Genomic DNA, 21,770 nt, shown 5'->3' with positions numbered 1-21,770 from the left:
TCCAGGCGCCTCCTCTGGGAACAGGGCTGAGTGAGAAGGTGCCGGGCAAGACCCCCTCTGACACCATGCGTGTGGGCCTCAGTGGTGAGGCTGGGGTCTCCCTCAGAGCTTCACTTCTCCTGATCCTGGAGGAGAACCCGGGCCTGGTTAGCTGGACCTCAGGACACCCTCGAGCAGCTTCCTGAAGAAGGACCGCCCCTGTGCTCCCCAGGATGGAGCCCCCAGAACCCTAACCAGGCTCAGGAGCTTGTTGCAGAAGAGGGCTGCCTTCGACACTGTGACTCTCCCCCTTTGACGGAGGTGACAGCTTATGAGGCAGTTTTGTCACAAATGACCCAAGGAGTCTTTCACTGGGAAGAAGAAGGAAAGAAAGAAAAAGAAAAGGCAGAGTCTGACTCCTGGAGGCCATTTGTTCTGTGGAGGCCCCTTAAGAACAGAGTTTGGACTGGCCCAGAGGCTGAGGAGAGTCCCTTACCTGTTGGGCCTGGCATCCTGGTGGGCTGCAATGATCACAGCGGACCCTATCCAGCAAACGCTTGCCCCGCGCCAGAACCACGTTAAGAACTTGGCTCTTGTAATTTGTTTAAGCTCCATAGCAACCCCACAGAGTCCACGGAGGAAACTGAGGCACAGAAAGGTTGAACGCGTTGCCCTAGATCCCACAGGTGCAACGGACAGGTGGATTGCAATCCCAAAGTCTGCTGCTCTCTGCCCACAGGCAGCACCCACAGTTCACGCTGGGTCTGAATCGGGCAGCTCAGAATTGCTAAAAAAAAAAAAAAAAAAAGCAAAACAACAAACCCTCACATAGACGCTTTTTATAAGCATCCTTTTCTTACCCTTCGTTTCCGTGTGATTGAAAAATCATCGCTTACATGATCACTTGGTCCTTGTCCATATTGGACTGACATCTTCTGACACCTACATCATTTCCAAACCCAGTTAGATTCGGACCCGCATTGGTGGACAAAAATAATACAAAAACAGAAATGAGTTCACACTCAGTAACTGTGAGCATTTTCCATTACCATTAGTGTTCAGAATAAGACCTTCTACACTGTGAATAAAAACAGAAACGGAGGGACTTTTGTCTTATCATAGCAATTCTAAGTGTGATTTTATATTTTTAAAACTGAGCCCATACCACATATTGTAAAGTTAAACGTATTGGCAATAAACATAAATTTAAATTTAGGCTTTAAGGGACAACATGTTCTAATCTCAAAAACATTTAGCAAATAACCTTTGAGTTCACATGAGCCACCCACACAAAAACCAAAATGAACTACAGAAAAAAACACATAGAAAAAGCAACTGTCTGTTGACAACCAGATTTTCTTTCAGCTCTTGAGTTTTTCATCTATAAATAATCTGTATGTTTCGCATCTGACCATTTTCTTAAACGGCGCCTCCTGGCACGTTATCACTTCAGTGTGTCTAAAAAACAAGAATTAAATGTGTAAATCATGGAAACTATTAAGGTTTTGGAGGGGAGCTCTTTAAGACACATGCTTTTTAGATACCAAAAGTGTCAAAACGAGGCATTAAGATGATGTATTCTTTCTTTAGTGCATCTGTTTATCTTTTGTGAAAATCTCGAGCTTGATAAATCACCAGAGATAAAAACATCATTTTTAACTTATCATAGATCCCAAACGCCAGGAGGGAAAACAGCACTGTGTCCTCTCACTCATGAATTTACTTCTCTCCCTGCTTATGACTTATGAGATTTTATTTGCAGAGAAAACATAATGTTCTATTAACTTGAAAATGATGGCTCTTCCCCAGAAACGTGAGAACCAGAGAGGGGGAAATAAAGCAGCACTCATCCTCAGATCTAATCACCCAACAGGTTTCACTCTGCTTCAAGTGGCATCGAGTGTTATGCGGGGGAAGATGCCGAGATAACAGGGTGAGGTTTTCACCAGCAGGTCTACGTCTACAGACGCTCAGAAGCCCTGCTCTGCATATCAAAGTGGACACAGCAGACTCCATGGGGAAATGTTATTGAAAACCAATGAAAATAGAAATTAGTGAAGCTAGCTTGATTCCTTGCCCCTCCTGGAAATCACTTGGAGATTCTCAAGTGGCAACCTGGACAATCAAGAAATTCCCATCAATTCTCTAATTATAAATGAAAATTCTTCTGTGCAGCCAGAGGGCCTGTTTGCTGATGGCTCCTAAATGGTTCTTACGGTGAACTGGAGGACTGAAGCGCATGGATCAAATGAATAAGGTGATCTACAACACAGAACGGGGCAGAGAGAACCGCTTTCCAGAACGTTCCCACTGGCCGCTTCCCAGTGTGCAAAACAGTTTCCTGGTGCAGTGAATGAATATCAGAGTCTCTTGCCTTGTTTATATTTTATGATTCTTCAGTCTTCAGATTAAAGCAAGTTAGATTTCATGTCCGCTTACGTCAGGCCATGGGTATGCAGCTGAAGTTTTCCGGTGAGGGTTTCTGATAAAGCTGATTCAAGGAGACACTCAGCTCTGTCCTCAGCGTCAGAAACGCCTCAAGTCCAGCTGTACAGGACCAGTGGCATCCATGAGCAGCTAGCCTCAATTTCTTCTGCTCTTTCCACTTGCAAGAAGCATGTAGACCACACTGGTCCTAAAGAAGGGCGCGGAGGGACGGCTCAGACTGGGGACCGAGGTGCCAGGACACCCCGGGGAAGTCGGCGCTCACTGCATTTCTGCATCTCCAACTGCCATTTGAATACTGAGACCACGGAGGTGCTCCACCCAGACGCGGCTTCCGCTCAGCTGGCCTTCGGTGGCAGCACTGGCGATTCCTTGGCTCCCGTGTTTACCACCCGCTCCAGCGTCGTGTCTTGAAGGCCTACCACGGGCTGGGGCCTATGTTAAGTGCTAAGCTTAACAGATCCAGGAAGAAACAGCCCCGGCTCCTGGAAGCATTGGTCAGAACCGGGCGACAGCTGCTTGGGGCAGGTGCCCTGGAGAACAGGCAAGAGACGGAAGTCAGACAAGGTGCCGGGTATATGTGACCCCCAAAAAGTCCCAGGCACAGCAAGCGGCATTGGAGACCTGGCCCTCTGAAGGACATGCATGATGTGCCCAGATGACCAAGGTGTGAAGGGCGTCGCAGCAGCAGGAAGAGCCAGGAGGGAGTCACGGAGCCTCCTGTGGGTAGGCCTGCCTGCCACATGGCGTGGCCTGGTGCAGGGCTGGGGTGGAGGGCGCGCCCAGCTCAAGGGCGAGCCTCAACACCTCCTGGGGCCACGTGCCATGGCCACAAGCTTTACCTGTCAGTGTCCACCACGAGCGTGGAGCTGTGGTGGCCTTTCCAGGCAGGGGTTGGGGGCTCTGCAAGGGGGGACGGACAGGCTCATGGGGAAGACTCTCACTGGCTGGTGGTGATGAACTGGGGCTGTCGGTATTGGCCACACTGATGTCCACCCTGGCTCTGCACCCTCACCCTTGGCTAGGCCAGAGCAGCCCTGGCCTTGGTGAGCAGGAGGCACATCAAATGGGTGAGCTTCCCATCCAGCTGAGGTGGTGACATCCCTTCACAGGGGGACCCCAGGGGTCCCAGCCAGCACGGGGTGCAGGTGCGCTGTGCCCCTGTCTCTTCCTGATAAGGGCCACAGCTGCCCCAGGCTGACTCTGGGAGGGAATGGGTGACCACTGTGCTCCCTGTGTGACTCTGTGCCTGAGCCGAGGACCCCAGACGCCTCTCCTTAGCAACCACTTCTCAGGAACAAACAAGGAGATGGACGGGTGTCGGGTGTGCTGTGGCCCCGCGTGGAGGGAGGGCAGCTGCTTCTGCGGACCCAGCACAGCAGGCAGGGCCTGGCCGCTCCTGGGCCCTCCTCCCTCTTATAGAACTGCCCCCAACTAGGACAGGCATTGGTTATCCACACTGAGATGCCAGCAAGACCCCATTACCCTTCCCACCCCAGGACCTGGCCACGCTGGCCTTGCTCTGCCTGCAGGAGTCCAGCCTCCGTCCACTTGTCCCCCTCCTGCAGGTTTCAGAGGACTCAGGGAAGGACACTGGTCAGTGCATCTGCTTACGACGTTTTCATTGTCTCCCAGGGGCAAGGCTCTAGGCTCCAAGGACCAGGACGCGGTGACGCTTTCTAATCTAGCAGCAGGAATAAGGCATGAACACAGGCTGGTGGTTCGGGGGCGTGTAGCAGGCCTGTGCGAGGTGCGCTCCAGACATCTCGCAGGAGCCCCTTGGCGCTGGGCTGTGACGTGTGAATACAAAGTTGGGGTGTGCTGGCGCACTGTGGGAAGGGAGCTGAGAAGGGGACGATGTGAAGAGCTGGCTCGGGGAAGCACAGTGGGCCTGTTTTGTCAGGAAGGAAGTGTCTGCAGAAGAGGCCAGGACAAACCACTGAGGGAACAAGACTGCAAGCTGGGGGCGTGGACATGCCAAATGCACCCCAGAGCCTGGCCTCTGCTGGGCGGCCGTGGGAAGCCCGGAGAGGCCCAGCTGAGCAGGGCCCGCCCACCCCGGCATCCTGGAGAAAATCGTCCTGGCGCTAGGGGACATCCGCATTGGAGAAAGGGACCAAGATATCAGCAAGTGGGAATGAGCAGCAGGCCAAAGGACGAGGATCTGTGTCGGTGGGGAGTGAAAGGAGGGTTGGCTTCAGAGACGTAAGAGCCCTGTCACCATGCTGGAGGAGGTTGCCCCTCGGGAGATGCTGAGACCCCAGGGTGCAGGGCAGAGAGGCTGCCCCAACGGTCACAGACCAACCCCCGCAGGCTCCCAGCCGAGCGGTCAGGAGGGAAGGGCCATGCACACCACGCTTGGCTGCTCTCTGGAACCGAGGGCGTGAGCTGGTGGCGGAGCAGGCTGAGGGACGGAGCCACTAGCCATGGCCCTGGCCCACACCTAGAGGTCCCCGAGGGTCCCCTCCACACCCTTCACCAAGTATCAGTGGGCAGGATGCTGGGCCACCAAGACTGCCCGTGGCCAAGAAGCTAGAAGCCCCTGCTGACCCTTCGATTTGACAACAAAGCAGGTTTTTCTCTGCAAAGTGAAACCTCTCTCTCTCTCTCTCTCCATTTCCCTGTTGTGCTGTGAAGAAGAGGTGGGCGGGGGACTTCAGAGGCCTGGGGCGCAGTTCTCCACCTGAACTGAGGCCACCGCTGTCACACAGAGGCATGAGGAGGGGGCTGAGGGACCATGGCCATGCTGCCCACCTCGTGCTCCAGAATCAGTGGAGACGGGACTCACTGACGAGGGGCCTCGGAGAGGGCACGGGAGGCCCCTGCTGCCTGGCCCGGGTGCCTGCCGTGCCCCTCCAGGGGGGCCTGTCTGTCAGGGTAGCTTCAGCCTCCATCTCTGCGCCCGAGAGGGGGCCGGCTCCCTCTGCAGTCAGCTGTGCCCAGTCCCTCTGAGCCCAGTTCTGTGGCGGGATAGAGGCTGGGCGGGCCTGGCTCCACCGCTCGGGGAAGCAGGGCTGGGCCCTGAGGGGAACTTGCTGGTGGTGGCGCCAGGTCTTCCTTCTCCAGCAGGAGCTGACTTCCCGTGTGGGGCCCAGGACAGGGGCACAAGACAAGCTGAGGATGCAGAGAAGGCAGCTGGCCCCGCACTGCCTGAGCTAGAGCAGCTTCGTTCAACCGCGGGCCATCCTGAATTTCTAACTCGCAGGTTCCGGCAGGCGGTGTGACCTCTGCAGCTGGGGGCCGCGCCCAGCTCCCCTGCCCCTCCTTCTTGCGGCCCCATCCCACGCGAGGGGACAACTCCAGTTTGGACACCCAAGCTCTTCCCTGGCCAACCCGGCCACCCCTTGGCTTGACTGTCCTCTAGCCACAGAGCTCCATCTGGACTGGGCAGTGCACAGTGCTGGGGTACCTGGGGAAGTGGGGTGCAGGCTCAGGTGGACACTCAGAGCTGCGGCTGGAGGAAGGCCGAGGCAAGGCTTTCTAAAGCTCTCCCGGCTGAGGGGAGAGTCCCTGTTACCCGGGCCCTTGCACAGGGATGGGAAGAGAGGCCTGAAGAACATCCTGAGGTTGGATATCTGAGCAGGTGAGTTGCACTTGCTGACTTAGCAGTGACTCCGATCTCCCGGGCAGTGTCCAAGAGGAGAGCAGAGTGATGGGGTGTCCCCACGGGCTGTCTTATCTGCTCCCCTGATTTGCAGCAACGTGTCATGATCACTTCCCTGACTGTTGGGCATGTCCTTCGTTCCTTGCAGACAAGGCTAAGGCGGGAGATGGCCGGTCCCATCTCACACGAGGTCAGAGGGCAGCGGGTCTCAGGTCATGACTTTCTCTCCCACGCGGCCTGTCTCCACTTGCCTTGGGACATTTGCTCTGCTGCTCCCCCCGCCCACCCTCTCAAAGCCACTCGTTCTGTGACGGTCTCTCCTCTCTGCAGCCTCACCTTCTCAGCCCACAAAGGTGAGAGGCTCCACCAAGGAGGATGTAGCCTGCTGACCAGGGGAAGGCTCGCAGCCCAGTGCTGGCCTGAGCAGCGCAGGGTCACCAGGGCTATGGGTGTCAAGAGCGCACGTCGACCTGGAGTCTCTTCGGGAAAACGGCCCCGCCAGACCCGAGCTGTTGGCGCTCGCCTGTGGCCTTCTTATTCTCACTGGGCACCGGCCTTTTGGGTGGAGGGAACCACAGATGCTTTCATTCTGAGGAATGTTTCCTCTTTAAAAGTTGGGAGGGAAGGAGGGGACGTGGCATGTCAACTTACCAACAGTGATGCTTCTATACACCGCCATCGGCTGAGAGGGGCTGCCCAAGAGTGTCCATGGCTGTCCTTACCCCTTTGGGGACTTACCGGACACCAGAGTGGCATGAGGTGTGAGGGAAGCCCGCCATTGGCCTGGGAGTGCACGTCATACCTACCTCCAGGTGAGGGGAACTGAGAAATGTGTTCTGCCCCGGCTCCCGGGCAGCTGGTGTCACCTGTGTGGAAGGGACCCAGTTTGCACATCTCCTGAAGCTCGGCCAGCCATGAGGAAACAGTCCGAGGTGGCCCTGGGTTTCCACAAAGGCCCTTGGGTCCAGTTCCACCGGTGGGGTCTTAGCTTTGGGCATGGTGGACCTGCCGGGGGTGGAATGGAGTCAGCTGTGGCGCAGGCATGTCCTCTGAGCCCGCTCCTGAGCCCAGGCCAGCACCTACCTCTAAAATCAAAGACTGATCCAGAAAGGACAGCGAGGCGTGGCACAGGGAAGACAGTGGCAGGAAGAGAGAGGAGCTCTCCTCGGAAGCAAGAGTTGGGGCTGTCCAGGCAGGGCCTGCGGGTGAACGCGGCTTTCGGGCTGCAACCGGAGGCTAAGCCAGACAGGTCAGTTGAGCAAGAAGCTTGTCCCTGTCCAAAGAAATACATCGAAATCTGTGGGGGTCAGAGCGTCCTGGGAGCCTCTTCAAGAGTGGACTCTCGGTGGAAACCACCCGCAAGGACGGCAGTCTGGTGTTTGGTGCTTATTTAGACCCAACTTAAAAACTGGCGCTCACGTCACCAGTTGGTCTTTGGTGAAAGCGGGTCACAGATGGGGAGAAGGGAGGGTGGTTGTGGAGATGGTTTAGATTCACATTCCTAGGGCTTTCCGGGTCCATTTCAATGGATCATTGAAACGTCTGTGAGCCTTCCTGGGCCTCCCTCTTTGTTCTGCCTGGAAGGCTGGTTGGGGAGAGATGGCTGATACATGTGGGGGCGTTTGCGGGATTTGCTTGAGTCCATATTTGGGGCCATATTGTGAAAAATGGGCTGGAAGACCGAAAGTTTAGCACTGCCAAATTTACAAAGGCAGGCCGGGCCCTCCAGCTGGAGGCCTGGAGATGGGCCTCCGTCTCCGGGGACGGAATGGCCCAGCTGTGGCTCAACCTAGGAGCTCCGGCAGTGCCATGTGGAGCTTGGCTGGTGGTCACGGCCTTCGGCTCTGATGGGATCACCCCGGCTAGGCGGAGAAGTCACTGCGTGCGGGCCCTGACCGGCGCTGGGGCGGGCAGGAGCTCAACCGTGTCACCCCTTACATCCATCATGGCCCTGCGCTGCTCCTCCAGGCCAGCGCGATTGAGTCTGCGGGAGCGTCATGCCTGCCTTTTCTTCCCCTGCAGTGACCTTGGAGCGGTTCTCCCAGGCCGTGAGGAGCTGTCCAGACGCCCAGGACCGGGCTTTGCTAATGAAGGTAGGTTATCAGATAAGCACCGATTTCCTTAAAGCCTCAGGCGCTTTCGTTGCCCTGAGGAGAGTTCTGTTTTCACAAGCGGGAGTAAATTCATCATCTCTGAGTTCCCTGCTCCGCAGGGACGCGCTGTCACCTGCAGGTGGGAGGGCTGCTGGTTAATGAGCACAACTGGAGTGCCGCAGTGATAGCAGAGGGGTGCCACCTCCTAGCGGGACTGTCGAGTTCCCAGAGGCCCAGGTGGGCCTATTTAAACTCATCTGACAGTCTTGGTTCCGTTAGCAGATTTATGAGTCTTGGCCAAATTCCACGTCTCCCTCTGTATTTTTTAATTAAGACAAAGGATCCCCACATTCCCAGTCGGCCACGTCTTACCATCAGGCGCTTCCTATTAACCGCTGGGCTGGGCCTCTCGAGTCAGAGGCTCCTTGCCCTGGAGTGCGGGTCGGACTTCTTCTCTTCTCAGTAACAACTACTTCATCCCTTCCGAGTGACAGGAGCAGAGGTGCGGGTGCCTGCCACCTGTACTCCGGGCGCGCACGTGGCCCGCATGAGTTTAAGGCAAGCTTTGTCTTGGAAAGCAGGGGCAGTGGAGAGCCGCCCTTCCCTGAGACCAGGATGCCCGCTTTCACCTAGAAACCGAGCACGCGTGTTTCCATGTGGTCACTTCCCATTCAGGAAGCTGTGTGCACCAGGAATTGCACTTCTTCGCCCAAACACCAGCTTCTCTGCCAGGTGTCCTCTGACTTTAGAAATGAGTGGAAAAAACAGGGTGTTGCCATCAGGGATTTTCAACTCATTTGCCTAAGATGTGATATTTTGGGTCAGTCTTTTTTTTTAAGCTTCAGTGAGGCTAATTTCATAATAAAGAAGGTCTGGGTCCTCCCACACTCTGGGTCCGTCCAGGAGACCCACTTGACAGCACACCACGCTGACGTGGCGGAGACTCAGCACGTGGGCATTCCTTGCTGTTCCGCGGTTTCCTGCGCCAAGCTCTCCATGCCCTGCCCTGGGCTCCTTCCCTTCCAGCTGTGGGCCCTGGACTCTCACCTCTTCACCCCAACTCATGTTCAAGGCAACGAGAAGGCAGGGCCTCTGCTTCTTCCTTCCCATCCTGCCCAGCGTTTCTTCTGCCTCTTGCTCCTCATGCTTTTTCCTTGCTCTCCTCTTTCTGTCCATCAGGACCCAATTTCAGGAGGTGAAACCTGTGCCCTGCTTGACACTACCGGGAGACCCAGCTAAGTGTTATGTGGGCACGTCAAAGGCGGCACAGGGTAGAGAGCAGAACCCACAGGCTGGTTCTGCTCTCACCCAGGGCCTGCCTCTAGCTGTCCCCTGGTCACACTACTTGGGACGCTGCTGCCCCTCCACCTAGAGGGAGTGGTAAAGCAGATGCCACCCGAAGGCCCCTCTTCCACTCACAGGGTCTCACCCTTCTGCACCTCGTGCCACCTGGTGACATTTGCTTAGAAACTAAGCTGAGGCTTGGGAGAAGAAGGAGATGGCCGGGACATCCCGGAATGCATGCAACACGCAGCGGTTTGTCTTCCCATGGTTTCTGCAGACTGTGGGACCAGGGTAACCGGGTGACGCCTTGCGGGGTTTTCACGGCATTCACAGACACCTGAACAGGCAGCATCAAAGACGGCTCGCTGAGCAAAATGTGCGCCAGTTCATATAGACCGAAACCATGTCATGCTTTTTTTCAGGAGATTGAGGTTTTTTTCATGTCACCTTTGGGAGGCTACCACGTGGGTGGGACAGTGGTGTGCAGGATTGTGAAGCTGTGTGAGAGCAATCGGGTGACGGTAGGCCATTCTGACTGCAAGCGCCTGCTGTCCACTGTGCGCCCCGGTACACTTGGCAGACTCTCTGTAATAAGCTTAAATATCCAACTCAACCTCCTGAGAATGGGTTGGTGGTAAAAACAGCTCTGGGCCAAATACAATATTTTTTTAAATTATATTTTGCATGCATGTTGTCACATGCTTGCATGGTCAGGTAACAGCCTCAGGTGGCCATGAACCATGCCCTGGTCTGGGGTCCTGTCTGCTAAGCTCACAGAGCACCTGCTTCTCTGGGACTCGGTTTCCCCACCTTCTAAGCAGAGGTCAAGTCTATTACTGTCTTGAGGTTTTTTCCACCACTGTAGCCTGGGGACGGGATAAGGAAGAGGGCCTGAAGGGCAAGCCTGCAGTCACTAGGGGCTGCCTTTCAGCAGGATTCTGCTGTAATTCGAACCATAGAGAATCAATTCACTTTTATCCTCATTCCTTCCCGTCTCTGCGCTCAGTCTTGGTCCTTCATGCCATTCAGTCTCTGGTCCCCGGGATAGGTTTCCCTCTCCTGGAAAAGCTGCTAATCCTCAGCTTCACCCACCATCCCAGGATGGCAGGTCCCACCCACGCTGCAGACACACCCAGGCGTGCTCAGCATGTGTGCACCCCAGGGGAGCCCTGGAGCTCCCTGGCCTGCTCCCATCAGCTACCGCCCATCTGCAGGGTGGTCTACGCACCTCTGGGTCCTGCAGCTGCTGTGCCAGACTCCAGGTGTGTGTCTGTCCCCTGCAGCATCTTTCAAAGCCATCCCTCTCCTCTGTCCCAGAAAAAGCCCCTGGATGGATGTCTTAGGGCAAGTTCCACTCCACACAGGTCACTCTTATCACCCTCAGCCTAGAGCCCGCTTCTGATCAAAAGAAGGTGTGGCGCTGACCCTTCCAGCCTCCACGCCCTGCAGATGCCTGGTGGATGATGCCCCCAGCCTCTGACTCTCAATGGGCTCGGCGTCAATCAAGCCCAACTTTCCCACCCTCCTCTCTTCTTCGGAGCTCCTTGTCCTCCATTCACTTTCTGGATCCGTTTCTGGCCCTGACTATCCCTCCTTTGGAAAAGGATCATCGAGGAATTTATCCAAACTGGTTACTTTTGTGAGTGAAGGGACATCACTGAAAATTCAGCTTGGACGGCAGGCAGGCCCGATGGCCCCAGGCGAGCGGCGGATGGGGGTCAGCCCCTTTCTGAGTCAAGTCCAGAATCCCCCCTCCATTAACTGGCCCTGCTCTGCTCTCAGGCTTCTCTCCCAGCACTTGGCCCAAACACCCTGACCCCACTGGCACCAGGGCCGTTTCCTCTTAGAAACCGCACCTTCTTTGTAAGATGGCAGAGGGCAGGAAGATCTCTTGGTGCCAATCGCATTTGGACTCCCGTATCCTAAGCTGATTACAAACAACGGCTCCTCCTCGTTGTGTTCTTGCACATCTGGGAGTTTCTGGCACATCTGGCAGCAGCTGTTTGCAATCTGAGTAGGAGACAGCAGCCCTAGTGAGGTCCTCAGTTATACTACCACTTTTGGAGGCCATCACCTGCAGGGCCTCCCTGCCTCCTTTGGACAAGCTGGAGAGGTGAGTAGGATGCTTGGGGGACAGTGGCCCTTCCTGGTGAGTGCTGGTCCCCCAGCTTAGGTGACGAGAGACAGGGCCAAAGGAGCGTGGGCTGACATGTTACTGGATCAAGACAGTAGCACAGGGCCAGCTCGGGGCAAGACACCCCACACCCCAGCCATGCTGGAGGAGGGCCCTGGATGCTCCCCAGGCTGCAGCCCGGGCTGCAGGCCCAGACCAGCTGGCCCGCCTGAGGCCTCCGACTAGAGGCACCCGCGAGGGTAAAAGCCAGCCTTTCTGGAGATGGCACCTGACATCATGCCACACTTACTGTGGAAAAAGTAGCGGAACACAGCTGCTTACGAAAACAGGGCAATAAGTAAACGGGGGCAGCGGCCGGTCTAGCCTTGCATCTTTGCTCCCAGATCGCAGACCCGGGGCAGGGCTGCCACCTGAGCGCTCAGCCTGCTCCCCGCGGAGCACTGCCTGGCCGGTGGCCAGATCTGGATACTGTCCCTGAGGGGACACGCAGAGCACTTTCCTATCTGCTAGGGTATGTGCCAGGCCCACTGGGCTTGGCGAGCCTGGCCACCAGGTGTGGAGGCCCAGGTTGAGCAGACCTGCAGAGGCGGTTCCCCAAGGAGGCTCCGTCAGTGGGGCTGTGGGGCTGAAACCCACTGAAAGCTTCCTTAGCATCTCTGACCACCCACAAGCATTGGTGCTGCCCCAGATGGGTGGAGGCAGCTGGGCAGATGTGGAAGGGGGACCCCAGGCCTCCCTCCCATGTGTCCTCTCACCATCACCCTCTGACCACATGCAACGGTTTTCTGTCCGAGGATGTTCTAAGAAACCAGGCACACGCGAGTCCTTCTTAAAGCCCCGATCTCCAAGTGACCCACACCACTGACCCTTCAGCCCTCCCACTGACCCAGTCCAGCTCCTCTCCAGAAGCAGGCATTGCCCCTGGCCTGCTGGAATTCAGCCTGGAGTCAGGGCCTTCCTGTGGAACGCAGTGACTTCCCCTTGACCCAGAAGGACGAGGCTGGGGAGAAAGGGAATTTTCCACATGACGGCTCGGCTGCCTCTCCCCCTCAGGAGGCTCAGCAGCAGCCCACAAGCTGGTTGTCTAGTTTTCTTCAATTGTCATTGTCACAAAGATTCCTTCTGCCTCGCTTCTCCCAAAGCCCCTGCCCCATGTTGCCGGGCGGAGGAACGGCCAGTGAGCTGCTACTGGGTGCGCAGCACGGGGCCTGTCCATACAGGTGCCCTTTGTCTGCCTCGTGCTCAGAGAAGGCTCAGTGTCTCTAGGTCCCACAGGGCGCCTGCCACAGCCCCCAAACCTCCAAGCAGAGCGCTGGGGACTGTCCCAGCCTCGCAGGCGACTAGCAGCAGCCCATTGAGCCGTCAAGTGGGCGAGGTGGGTTTTTCCCTCTTTCCTGCGTTCTGACTGCTCTCTTCCTTTTCTCAACACGTGTAGGTGGTAGCTAGTTTAAGCACCCAGCCTAGAAACCAATGGCTGATCACGAATCCCTCCCATCATACTCCAGTGAAGCGTGACATCCGTTCTGCAGGCAGCCCCTCTCCTGCCCAAGGACCCATCTTGACCCTGTGCATCAGAGAGGGTCCTCAGCCCCCAGGCAGCACAGGCTTCCTTCCCTCTGTCTCTCAATCGAGGCCCTCAGAGGCCGCCTGCGTGGGCCCCACATCCTGTGTGTGCCCCATGAGTGCCCACGGCCACCCATCAGGCATCCGTGGCTGGTCATGGGATCGGGCCTCCCACACAGAAAAAGAAAGGGTCTCATCTGGAACTTGACTGCATTTCCAAACCCGGTCCAAGGTGAACAGTCAGTCCATGTTGTGAATGTTGTAGGCACAGAAGCTCAAGGTGATGGGGTGTGCGGTGCTGGGACACAGCCCTGGCCCCTGTCCTGGTCCTTGTAAGTAAGAGATATTCAGAAAGAAGGGCGTGTGTGGTTGCAGTCTTCCTGAGAGCAGGTGTTGGACAGATGTTGGCTGAGCATCTGTTGTGTTCTGGGTAATGTTTGTCTAGTCCCCGGCTCACTTGAAGAATTACGTTTCAGTGTCTGTGTGCCTGACAAGGGAAAGGAACTTCTGATGACCGAAAAGTCAGGTTTCAGACCCAGCCTGGCAGGAACAGGTGGTTCTCATTCTTGGACCTCCTTGACATGGGGACCCCCCTCATACTTGGAGGTCTCCCCACAAGTGCCAAGGTTCTGCAGTGCTCGGCCCAAACCAGCACCCCCAAATTTTTGTGACAATTATTTCTCCCAATGAAACTTTAGTTTTGGAAAAGAATCTCTGGTGTGCAGAACTAACTTTTAACTTGAAGGAATAACTATCTAATGGTTGAACATCAGGCTCCACCATCAATAGGCAGAAGAGTTCCCTTGGGGGCCATCTATACACACCCGCTACGGATCCTACTTTCAAAACCTTTATTTGTGCCTATGATGTGTCAGGCATTGCACTAGGTACTGGGTTCAAATATCCATAAGTCGTGGTCCTTGACTTCAGGTGAATCCCTGGTGAGTAGGTGAGACAGACACATCATTGCATCCAATAGACAAGTACCTCAGAGGGGGCCAAGTGCACAGAGAAGGGAATTCGAGGATGCCAGGGGAACACTTAACTGAGCACCCTGCTCAACATGGATTTAGGAAGGATTCTCCGGAGAGGTGGCATTGAGCTAAGTCTCCACGTCTCTGCAGGAAATTCAATTTAACCAACTGTGTGGGTTCCACGGCACTTGCTAGTGGTGCCGATATGACAGGTCGTGAGTTTCCCATTTATAGAGTGTTTCAGGTGCCCTGATGCAAACCGTGATTGCTGACTGTCAAAACAGGGGTCTCAGCTGCCTCTCCAGAAGGTTCTGTCCCTGTTCTGTGCATTTCCCAAACTGACCTAGAAAAATCTTGAAATTGTGGCATTCGGTATTCCTTCCTTGGGTTGGGAGACTTTCCGACTTTTCTGCGCTAGTATCAGAAGCCATGGTCAGTAAGAGTTGCTCTGGGGTTGTTCTGGGAGTGCCAGAGGCCAGGGGCAGAGAGGGAGAGGGGTGCAGAGGATTAGGAGAAGAAAGGCAGAGGGGATCCATGTTGCTGTGGGAAGTCTGCCCTCCACCCTGCTCCTCCATGAAGCTCTCCTCTCAGGAGAAGTGGGCCGTCATGTGGAGTGGCCCTCGTGTATCTTGTCACCAGAGGGGAGCACACGTGTATGAACACACGGTGGCAGCCGTAGGTGTGGGCATTATGCCCGCTCTGTCCTGTGACACCTCATTGCCAAGCTTCTGTCCGCGTGGGGAACCAGCTGGGGAGCAGAGGCCCTCATGTTTGGAAATGCAGTGACCCACCCCAGGCATAGAGGGCGCACTCCTGGGCCCAGGAGTGACTGCACAGAACCTGTGGAGGTCGGTGCCTCCCAAACAGCTGTCCCTGTTTCTCTGTGCGTGACTCTCGGGAGTGGATTTAATTTCAGGCTGCTTTAGAAGATAGGAAAGGAGGAGAGGAAATTACAGGAGACACAAGAAAGTCAGTAGGATTTGGTGGACATCATGCTTAGGAAACAGAGCAGAATTTGGTCCTCGGAGACTAGGGTTAGCGGGAGGAGAGAACAGGGCCTGACTGACACTCGTTGTCTTTGCCACTGAAGTAGAGAGGAAGAGGCTGGCGTGCCCAGGAGACACCCATGGGCACTTACCCAGGGTAGGGAGAAATTCCATGGGGGTCTCTGTCTGTGGATCCAGGCTGCCAGACATTAGCAGCCTTACCAGTGGACAGAGGGACCCACATCTCTGGCACACAATGAAGGGGCCACGATGCTGGTGTTATTGAGAAGTCATGCTGGGTGGGCTGGGAAGGTGGCAGAGGCAGGCACCCACCCGAGGTGGCTCTCCACACACCACCAGCCACCTCACACTCCGATTCTAAACTGGAGATGTGACGAGGTTTGACAATTTCTGCTCTCTGCACCTGCCTGACTCTTCCTCTTGTCCTTATAAATTTTAGCTGCTTCAATTTTGGTTGATTTTACAGTGTTCAAACATCTATTGAAAAAACTAAGCAAACAAAACACCATGGATAGCAACTAAGAGATGGGGACCAAAGAGGAAGTTTGCTCGGGTCAACTGCCTCCCTTCGCCAAAACCCAGAAAATGCCGGGCACACGGGAAGTGAGGCAGGGAAGGAGAAAATCTGTCTAAATTAGATGCCAGGAAAATGGCTGGTGGGGGGGCAACTAGGAGCAGCCTCTTGACAATTGTTGGATTAATATTTTACATTTCAAAAACTTTCCCAGTAAAGATAGCATTGAATAACAGGATTGAGCCAGCTATAAAAGTAAGGTGAGATTAAAAGTAAAAGACCCTTGGATTAGATAAAAAATGAAACTCAACTGTATGGAACATACAAAACCTGCAGGCACCAGCGCCCAGGGAGGTGGCGTGGACGCACTCTTTCCTGGTCTTTCTGCTGAGTACGGCGAGCACGCGCGCTGGACATTACATACAGAACAGAGGTCAGCAGATGCTAGCTGTGCTGGGGGCGCCCAGCTCCTCAGGAAGCCCAGGCTGAGGACTGGGTGTTTGAGCCCAACCCGGGCCACACAGTGAGACCCCCATCGAAATATAAAAAGACCAAAAGGCGGGGATTAGAAGATAAGCCAGGGACTTCCTGTCCCAAGGAAGAACACAGCAAGAAGGTTTTTGTTTGCCTCCAGAAACCCAGAGTTGCTGAGGAAGCTGGAAACCTGGAAAAGGGTGCTGCACAGGGCAGAAGAGAAAGAAGGAGGAGGAGGAGAAGAAGGAGCAGCTTAGAAAACAAAGGCTTTTGAGACATAACTGCTATGGTCCAGTCGAACTCCACAGAAGAATCTGCGGCCTCACTTTCGCCCATGCCAGGAAAGGCCGGGTGGGAAGTGAAGACCCCCACACTCGCAGGATTATAAGGAAGCACCGCGACTCCATTCTGGGGTGGTATCAGAGGAGGTCCACTGGGGAGCTGGGACTGTTTTTCATTTTTATCTCCGCTTGACAGTAACAAGGCCTCCCGTGCCTCCCTGTCCCGCTACGAAGCCTTTGGAAAGCACCTGCAGAGGCTGGGCTTCTTAGCCAGCAGTCACAAACCCTCTCTCCCCTGTAGTGATGCCAGACATATCACAGCTCCCGGTGTGAGGAGGCCACGCGCTTCCTCCCGACCCTGGCCGTCAACCGGCTGCAGGGAACCCCCTCCTCCTGATGGAACAGTATCACCAGAATTTAGCGAAGACAAGATTTAAATAAGACCCAGAACCTCACCACAGAATATCCAGATTTCCACCAAAAATCATTCCTAATACCAAACCCAGGAATATCTCAAATCGAATGGAAAGAAGACAAGAAGGAGCAACACCAAGGTAACAGTGATGTTAAAACAGCCTGAGAGAATTTTAAATCAGCAGTTACACAAATATTTCAGTGGGTAATTAGAACGTCTCACCAAGGAAATTATCTCAGAAGATAAATAGAAGGTGAAAACAACCACCAGGTGGAGTGGCCCGTGCCTGTAAGTGACTCCGGAGGCTGAGACAGGAGGATGGCAAGTTCAAAGCCAGCCTCAGCAATTTAGGAAGACCCTAAGCAATTTAGCAAGATGCTGTCTGAAAATAAAAAAAATATAAAGGAATGGGCTGGGACTCAGTGGTTAAGTATCCCTGGGTTCAATCTCTGGTGCAAGAGAGAAAGGAAGGAAGGACCAAAGGAAGGAAGGAAGGAAGGAAGGCTCAACAACCAAGTGGAAATGTTAGAACTGAAAAAATGCAATGTAAAATAAAAATCTCAACAGCAGAAAGGAGAGGCAGGACATACAATAGAAATTAATAAGAGAAAAGAGACTAAAAGAAAAAGACAGAAAAGAATAGCTTCAGGGACTTCAACTACAACAAAAGATCTAAATTTGTGTCATTAGGCTTCCAGAAGGACAAGAGAAAGAAAGTGGGTGTAAACAGTACAAAGAAATAATACTTTAAAATACTCAATTTGATAGAACACGTATACCTGCAGATTCAAGAAACGAAGCTACAAACAGGATAAACCCAAATAAATTCACACCAAGACACATCATAATTAAAATTTTGAAAATTAAAGACTAAGAAAATGAGATAAACATTTTACCCATAGGAGACAACAATTCAAAGAACAGCAGATTTCTCATCACCAGAAGAAGTGATGGGGCATTTTTAAAGCATCAAAATAACAAAATAATAATAAGAAGGAAAAAAATAACCGTCAGCCAGAATCTTCTATCCAATGAAATGAAAATATCCTTCCGGAACTAAGAAGAAATCAAGGCGTTCTTAGATGAAGGAATACTAACGTAACTGGCCATCAGGATTCCTACACTGACGGAGTGTATAAGGGTTCAAGCTGAGGGACACGATGAGCGGAGAGATTGAGGAACACCAGAAAGAAGAAAATATATCAAGAAAGAGTGTATTTGGCTCACTGCCTTTCTCCTTTTAGGTTTTCAAAGTTGTGTTTGACAATCGAAGTAAAGATTATAATATTGTCTGGTGTAATTCTAAGTGAGTATAGATGTGATTGGAAGAGAAAATACTAGACAATTATTTTGTAAATAGGAGGCTAATAGGATGTTATGGTACTAAGGGTTTTTACTCACCCTCTGCTCAGTTGATACAAGCGGATGTGGTAGGTTATGTATATAAAATGGAACACCTGGATCAACTGCTAAACAGCCATTCAGAGATGCACCACAAAATAGCATGTGTGAACAGAAATGGAATTCTGAAAGTCGTACTCAGTCAGGAGGACAAAGCAGGAAAGAAGGAAAAGAACAGGAAGAAATGGCACCGTCGCTCTACCGTTTTAATCACTCTGCCAATTTAAAATCATCTGAATGCCACTGTTTAAAGACAGGGTTGATCAGAGTGGATCAAAAATACAAACTAACCACACACTATCTGCAGGATGAGTTAGGCTGGAAGTGAAATGATGGAGAAAAGCATGTCACGCAAACACCAATCCAAAGAAAGCCAGAGTAGCTAGGTGGATGGAAATCCGCTCAGGAGGTTACCAGCCTGACCGGACGTTCCACAGTGACAACAGGGTCAGTCTACGAGAAGCATGGAAATGCTCCATGCGCGTGCATCGAACAGGAGGACGACAACAGGTGGAGCCCAAACTGATCGAACCCAAAGGAGAAACGGACAAATCCACAACCAGAGTTAGAGACTCGGCAGCCCTCTCAACAGGCGGCGGAACAATAGGAAGAGCGAAATGTGTGAATGAACAGGATCTAATGGGCGTGTGTAGAGTATCCTACCCAACAACAGCAGTAGACTCTATTTTCAAGTGTCTGTGGAACATAAATCAAGACACACTTAACCTGAACATGAGAACCTGAACACATTTCTCAAAGGAAATAAAAATACAGCAAAAAGAATGAAAAATTAAAACACAGCCTATCAAACTGGTGGGAAATGGTTGAAGCAGTGCCGAGAGGGGAATTTATAGCTTCCGTGAAAATGAGGAAGAAGGGAAGAAAGGAAGAAAGGAAGGAACCTAGGCCATGAAGGTCACAGGTACAAGATCAACATGAAAAGACTCATGAACACTGGGACACCAGAATTTTTAAAAACACCACGTACAGTTTCTCAAAAAATAAATACCTAGGCCTAAATCTAGCAAAACACACGTAGGACTTAAATTCTAAAGAACTGCAGAATTCTGGTGCAACCAATCAAAGCAGGTGCGTGGAAATGGAGAGGTGTCCCTCAGTCACCCCCGGGCTTTGGCAGAGGAAGGATGAGACTCTCCTGCACCCAGATACAGGTTTAATGTAATTCCTGTCAAAGTCTCAGCAAGAGTTTTTTTTGTTTTTTTTTTGTTTTGTTTTGTTTTGTTTTATTCAGCAAGAGTTTTTTATTGCTGTGGGCAAATACTCTGAAATTTATATGTAACAGCAAAGAAACTAGAATAGTTACAACGATCTTGAAAAAGAATAAAGTGGCCTCAGTTCATCCAATTTGAAGACCAGACCGACAGATGCAGGCACTCAGATAGATCAGTGGACCAAAACAGGGAGGGCAAAAATCCACTCAGAAGTTCCCCAGCTGACTTTTTAAAAAATTATTTTAGCTGTTGATAGACACAATATCTTTATTTTATTTATTTTTATGTGGTGCTGAGGATCAAACCCAGTGCCTCACATGTGTGAGGCAAGCACTCTACCACTGAGCCACTACCCCAGCCCCGGCCCCAACTGACTTTATTTTAAAATATTTTTATTAGTTGTTGATGAACCTTTATTTATTTATTTGTATGTGGTGCTGAGACTCGAACCCAGTGCCTCACATGTGCTACGCAAGCGCTGTATCACTGAGCCACAATCCCAGCCCCCCCAACTGACTTTTGATGAAATGGCAAAAGCTACCGCAATGGAAGAAAGATAACCTTTCAGCAAACGGCACCGCAGTACTTGGACATCGGTAAGCAAAATGAGAGGGAGAAAATCAAGCGCAGCTGGGGCGTTGGAGCTGGTAGTAAGTTGAGTTGGGATCAGTCCAATTCTGGGCTGTAAACAGCAAGTCAGGGAGAAGAAGCTGGCCAAGTGCTCTTCCCACAAGTCTTGCCTCTCTGCCTGAAGCAGGAGCGTGGCCCTGAGCCAGTGCGGTGGTCAGCTTTGCATGACTATCACAAACCTGAGGTAAATCCACTTATGAAGAGAAAAGGTTTATTTTGGCTCACAGTTTTGGGGGTTTTGGTCCCAGATTGGGCAGACCTGTTGCTTTTAGGCCTCTGATGGGGGAACAGCACATGGGCCAGGACTAGGGGGAGAGATAGAGATAGAGATAGATAGAGAGAGAGAGAGAGAGAGAGAGAGAGAGAGAGAGAAAGAGAGAGAGGGTGAGAGGGCCCCGGTGTCCTGTACCTCTCCTTCAGGTGTCTCTCCTTCAGGAGAGCATCCCACCGGAAGATCTCCCACTAGTTCCCACCTCTTAAAGGCTCCATCCAACTGTGCCAAGCTGGGGACCAAGTAGCTGACACACAGGCCTTTGGGGAGCATTCAAGACACAAGCTATTGCAGCTGCTCTGCACGGGGGGATTGTGCAGAGCCCCAGCAGGGCTTGCAAAGCTGAGCTTCCAGAACCTGCTCACTGCCACCCGACCTGGCGCGGCCAGTGCACCCTGACACTGCAGCAGGAGGGCAGGCTTGCCAGAGTGTGGCAGCCACAGGCCTCAGCAGCCGCAGTAGGGCACCCCCTGTCCACCTGCCTCAGGGTCCAGAAGCAGCAGGGCCCAGGTGTCCCCTCTGTCCCTGCCCTTTCAGTATGCCAGTAAAATGACGTCCTCGTTCCCTTCTCCAGAGCTTCCCCTGGCTCCTGGGGGCTTGTCGATTTGCTTCCTGACGATGTGTTTTCTGCGCTCTTCAAATCCCAGCATCTGGGGAAGCCCAGAGGCAGCCATTCAGGATTTTCATTAGGGCAGGAAACGGCCTGGGGTCTGCCTGTCTCTGACCTGTCCTGCCCCGTGCCAAGTTCTGTGCTGGATACACCATGGCACCAGCTTGTGGCCCGTCACCCTCTCGCCGTGATGCTCAGTCCCCATGAAGAGAAGCAGTTCCCCGCTGCAGAACGTGGTGGTACAGAGAAGACGCCCGGCTCTTTGAGGTCCAGGGACTTAGAATGACCCCCTCCTTGTTCACCTCCCTCCTTCAGCACTCGGCCACCGCCGCCAGGATGAACCAGCGGCCACCCCTGCAAAGTCCCCAGCGAGAGGGTTTAAAGACACCCAAGACACCACACAGGTTGGACTTTGTAAATTGGGAAATATCACCAGGCAGTTTGGAAGACAAAGAGGCTTTGATCTTGCGCAGCCTCCTCGGGGGATCAAAAACAATGACACCAAAATTGATACTCCCTTCCCCCGCTCTCAGGTAAAATGCCTCACCTGTGGAGCCTGAGCTCACCTGGATCTGAGGACCCGGAGGGGACCAGCAGGTGGACTCCAAGGATGTGGCATGAGTGCTGCTCTAGTCTGTCCCCATTTTCTGTCACTTGCCTAAGGCGAGGAAGGCCCTGGGAAACTGCAGAGCCAATACTTTTTTGCTCATGCTGACAGAAATTCCTGAAAGTAGGAGGTGGTGCTGCTGCCCATCAATTTTATAAGGCAATAATGCAGCTCCCGTGTGGCTTCAGTCTGCAGCCGAAGGCAGAGCACTTCATCACAGTGAGGGAACTGGGTTGCTGCTGGGGAGAAGGG

The 21,770-nt window shown here is 53.1% G+C and overlaps 1 protein-coding gene across 1 annotated transcript in view; it reads left to right on the top strand.

Annotated features, from left to right (window-relative positions):
* ACOXL (acyl-CoA oxidase like) overlaps positions 1 to 21,770 on the top strand; it is a 331,162-nt gene that overhangs the window by 275,910 nt on the left and 33,482 nt on the right. Inside the window, exon 16 of the mRNA XM_079109525.1 lies at positions 8,051 to 8,121. Coding sequence (XP_078965651.1) covers positions 8,051 to 8,121 — 71 coding nt within the window. The remainder of the gene's footprint in view (positions 1 to 8,050; positions 8,122 to 21,770) is intronic.

Source organism: Sciurus vulgaris (genome assembly GCF_902686455.1).
Source record: "Sciurus vulgaris genome assembly, chromosome: 14".
In the NCBI taxonomy this organism is placed as follows: domain Eukaryota; kingdom Metazoa; phylum Chordata; class Mammalia; order Rodentia; family Sciuridae; genus Sciurus; species Sciurus vulgaris.
The sequence above is the reverse complement of the archived record's forward strand: the minus strand, read 5'-3'. Positions and strand labels throughout refer to the sequence as shown.